This window comes from Urocitellus parryii, chromosome 14 (genome assembly GCF_045843805.1).
Source record: "Urocitellus parryii isolate mUroPar1 chromosome 14, mUroPar1.hap1, whole genome shotgun sequence".
Classification (NCBI taxonomy): domain Eukaryota; kingdom Metazoa; phylum Chordata; class Mammalia; order Rodentia; family Sciuridae; genus Urocitellus; species Urocitellus parryii.
The window spans coordinates 1,812,625-1,817,322 of NC_135544.1; the positions used below are offsets into that span (position 1 = coordinate 1,812,625).

The following is a 4,698-nucleotide window of genomic DNA, read 5'->3' on the forward strand; positions in this document are numbered from 1 at the left end:
ACAACTGGTACTATCATTCCCATATTCCACTATTCGTAATAAGTCAAACAGTCAACATAAAGGTGATAGGGCTCAGTAGTTTTCTCTTCCAATGGGAGGAGAGGAGAAACTGAATATATTTGCTGAATAATAATATAATCTATCACAGTCCAAACTCTTGGTCTCAAATATTGATGCTTCTTCCCTCTGCATTCATGATAAACTGATAACCTCCCTCAGGATATCACTCTAAAAGACATCAGATTTGAAATTCAGTATCTTATACTAACTTCTATAGCAGTTTCAGATGTGGTTCCCATTGTTCCAGATACCTACAAGGTAAAATGAAGTTATTTTCCTTACACACATGAAAAATGGAAGTCACTGATTCATAATAATTCTCAATTTTTACTGGGCAAATGTCCCTTATGAAAGTGCTTCATAATCAACTACTCACATCTCTGAGGTTTATAACCACAAGCTTTGGTTTCTCACACAGTGGTCTGCAGGTCAGTTATGTTGACTTTCTCCAGGTAATGTCAGATCAGAGCCACTCCATATGTTTTCTTATTCAAATCCCCAGGATGAAAAAGTGACTACTGTCTAAGGGCACACTGTTTCACCATGGTGGGCTGGAGCACAAAAGGACCAATAGAAACATGTAGGTACACCTGCCATATTTCTTTGACCAAGTCATATATCCAAGTTAAACATTAATATTATTCTTCTCATTTCACAAGAGGAGTAGAGAATATTAGCTAAACCATATTAGAATCTATCATATAGAATGGAATATATGTTAGATAGTTTTTCCTCTTCCAAAGGACCCCAGTGAAAGTAACTTAGACTTAAAGTTGGTAGGTCTAAGAGAATAGTTAAATGTTCTTCATACAAGTTGTTCTGAAATAACAAGAGTAATTTTTCTTATCCATTGGATAAACAAAGGTGAGAGTACACTGGAGAACATAAATTACACTTTGTACAGAAAACTGAATAGCAAAGGTCAACAGAGAATTGGACATGTTTGAACTTCCAAAGGGGGGGAAAAAGCACAGAGGCAGAATGATAAAGATAAATTTTATATAAATGTAGACAAATTCAAAAAAGTAATCCATAATTCTTTTTTTACTTGTGTTGTTTTAAAGGAAAAAGAAGATAATTCCTAGGGAAATGGAAAATTCTGCAGGAAAAATTAATGAAGTTACAAAAAGATGAATTGGATCTAACGGTTAGGAAAGTTTCATGTATGCTTGTGAGAGTCAGATTCTTTGATATTAAAAATTACAGCATCACAACATTGCAAGCACTAAACAAAATTGCTCAACCCTGTTAAATATGTAAATGCCACTATAGTTTTGCAAAATCAGATTTAACATATTTGGGGGTTGGTCCATTGTTTATTTTCTGAAGCCAGTTTGGCTTGCTGCATGTTTAGTCAAGCTTGTAACCACTGTGATGGGTAAGAAAATACTTTAAAGTCAAAAGAGAGATCATATGGCTAAAGAAATCACATGTCTGACTCAGTCTTTCTAGAAAATCATAGACAAATATTGAATTATATGAGAAGTTTGTAAAATCTGTACTGAAGCAGAGAATGGGGAGAGAATTTTAAATTAATTATTTAGACATGATAATTTGCATATACCTTTCAGGACTTTATGAATTCCAAAGTTTCATTCTTAAAAAAGGTTTCATCAAAGAATAATAAATATTTGCAGTCCTCCTTTTGGTCCTGAGAGGTCAGACCAGATAAAAAACATACTTTCCTCAGAAGTGCCTGGATTAGGCATGCCACATGCAGAGAAGTCAAGTAAAGCAAAGAAAGGATAGGGAAGTTGCTTGCCAAAGATACATGACACCATTTGCTTTGTCACTTAAATAATTAAATTAAATTTGTTTATTGAATAGCTAACATGTTCAAGGTACTATAATATCCACAAGTTGTGTCACAGTGTTTACAATGGATATATTATGGTGGTGATCTCATAAAATCATATCACCTCGTGGCATGGTAGCCATCTTAATTTGTGTTGATGTTGGCACAATGACAAAATCGCCTTATGATATTTTCTCAGAAAGTATCCTCATTAAGTGAACCATGAATACATACATGAAATACGTGCCAAGAGAATACCAAAATAGGCAGGGCTGGAGACGCTGCAGATCCGAGACCTGGAGCATCGGAGGTGGTGATTGTAGCTCTTCAAGTCTGCAATCTTAAAAAATGGCCTCCAATAAGACTACATTGGCTGTGCAAAAGTGTAAGAACATGTCTATTTAGATGTGTTAATTATAACACATTGCATTAATAATAATCATAAGCATACAAAGCAAAAAATGGGAAAGAAACAGAATGGAAAGAGTAAAAAAGTTGAAGAGGCAGAGCCTGAAGAATTTGTGGTAGAAAAAGTCCTAGACCGACGTGTAGTAAATGGAAAGGTGGAATACTTTCTGAAGTGGAAAGGATTTACAGATGCTGACAATACTTGGGAACCTGAAGAAAATTTAGATTGTCCAGAGTTAATTGAAGCATTTCTTAATTCTCAAAAAGCTGGTAAAGAAAAAGATGGTACCAAAAGAAAATCTTTATCTGACAGCGAATCTGATGATAGCAAGTCAAAGAAGAAAAGAGATGCTGCTGACAAACCAAGAGGCTTTGCCAGAGGTCTTGATCCTGAACGAATAATTGGTGCCACAGACAGCAGTGGAGAATTGATGTTTCTTATGAAATGGAAAGATTCAGATGAGGCAGACTTGGTGCTGGCAAAAGAAGCAAATATGAAGTGTCCTCAAATTGTAATTGCTTTTTATGAAGAGAGACTAACTTGGCATTCTTGTCCAGAAGATGAAGCTCAATAACTATTTGCATTGTTTTTTTATATATATTTATATATATATATAAAATCTGGGTCTTGGTTTTTGATTTACTAGTGTGAAAAAATAACTACATTCTAATGAAAATCAAGTTTGATATGTTGGTTTTGAAAGTAGTATTGGGGAGTTGTTGGGTTTTATTTTTTTGTTTTGCATCAGTAGCACTGGTTACTTTGAACAAATAAAAGCTTTCTGTAGTTGCTTCCTTTATCAGAAAAGAGCATTTGATATGATGGTATATTTCCTCTGCTTTTCTGAAAGTTGGGGAAATTTCTGTAGTCATTACTCAGAACTTGTTTTTAACTCATATGCCTAAGGACCATTCTGGGGGTTTTGTTTATTTGTGTGTGTGTGTGTGTGTGTGTGCATGTGTACATAAAATACTTACATAATGGTTTTGGTTTTTTAAACATTCACCAACACAAAAACAATGGGTAGTAAACCCAAGTTCCTGAGATGCCATCATCCTCTGCAACCTAAGAAATGTCACTTCAAGTTAAATTGAAATTTTCCCTAAACTTAACCTTTCAGATTAAATAAGTGATTCTGTAGTTAATTGGACACTTTAAATTAGATGATTAAAAGCACATTAAATTTACATCTGTCGTCACATAAATGCAACAGTTTTATTTGCAAAATTCCTGAAAGGAAAAATACTATCACCGTGCCACTTCTGCACCCAGGCAAATAAACTAGACAAATCCTAGTTTGTCTTAAAATTATTGAAGAAAGAAGTGGGCATGTTAAGAGTTCTAGTTAGCCATTCCTTTTTTAAATGTTGAAATCTGCATACTAAAAGGTCATAATTCATGGAATGTCTTTAAGATTTGGCTCATGGAAACCTGATCAGATGGCTAAAGATGTTGGCAATTTATAGCCTGCTCACATAAATTGGTGAGGGAATTTTTACAGTCTAAACTATTGACCTGCATGTGTTTTCTTCACCCCTTAACATGTAGGCTCAGTCTTTTCAGTATTTGGATTACTGGTTCAACACAAGCCAGGAAAATAACTTTGTAGTAATCAGAATGTTACCCAACTGTATATTGTTTACTTTATTGTAAATACTGGTGAACAATGGTCAATAAATAGTTTTATATTCCTTTAAAAAAAAGAGAATACCAAAATATCAAACATGGAATTATCTCTCAGGTGCTCACACTTAAGTAGAACCATACATAGGCATTTACATGCACATGACTCTGATATAAAGAAGAAGATATGAAGACTTACAAAAAATTATTTAGTCATTTAAATCACAAGAAAAAAACCAGGAGAATGTTGTTTTCCTGAAAGAAGTATACTACAAGTGTAATGTCCTGAAAATGCAGACAATAATTTTAACTTCTAGTAAAAGATTGTCATAGATGAGCCAAGGAGAAGAGTATTACTACCAATGATAGAAAAAAAATAGAGAGGAAGGAAAACATTGGAAAGCATTGAAATATTAATTTAATTATTCAAGTCTATTAATATTAGCGTGTTTTCGCATAGTGACTAAAAATCAAACACTTGACACTCCTATGTTAGGATTACTAAGAGAAATCACAACATGCTTAGATACATTAAAATTTAAAAGAATTTAATAGAAAAAAATCAATCAAATAATGCAGGAAGGATAAATGATATCATCTCATGTGTGTGTAGATGTGTCTGTGTATTCTAATAATTATAGATGATTTGTTCTATATTTGAAGCTTACCACATTTGCAATCACCTCAAAAACACAGAATATAACACAGTGGAAAGTACTCATTTTGTGTGAGACCCACATAAGTGATATAGAAGTCATTCTATAACAAAGTGAACAAGGAAGGAAAAATGTAACTTTGAAGTGCCATAATT

The 4,698-nt window shown here is 33.5% G+C and overlaps 1 protein-coding gene across 1 annotated transcript; it reads left to right on the forward strand.

Moving 5' to 3' along the window:
- Window positions 1–2,128: 2,128 nt before the first annotated feature.
- On the forward strand, window positions 2,129–3,959 carry LOC144250124 (chromobox protein homolog 3). Its single transcript, XM_077792585.1, has 2 exons — window positions 2,129–2,227; window positions 2,311–3,959. The coding sequence occupies exons 1-2, from the start codon at window positions 2,204–2,206 to the stop codon at window positions 2,836–2,838; spliced, it is 552 nt and encodes a 183-aa protein (XP_077648711.1). The 5' UTR covers window positions 2,129–2,203; the 3' UTR covers window positions 2,839–3,959.
- Window positions 3,960–4,698: the final 739 nt, after the last annotated feature.

Bases quoted from the DNA above. Each gene is read 5' to 3' on its own strand.
- LOC144250124 (XM_077792585.1), top strand. From the start codon at position 2,204: ATGGCCTCCAATAAGACTACATTG. The intron at 2,228-2,310 runs GCTGTGCAAAAG...AAGCATACAAAG, and splicing joins CCTCCAATAAGACTACATTG to CAAAAAATGGGAAAGAAACA.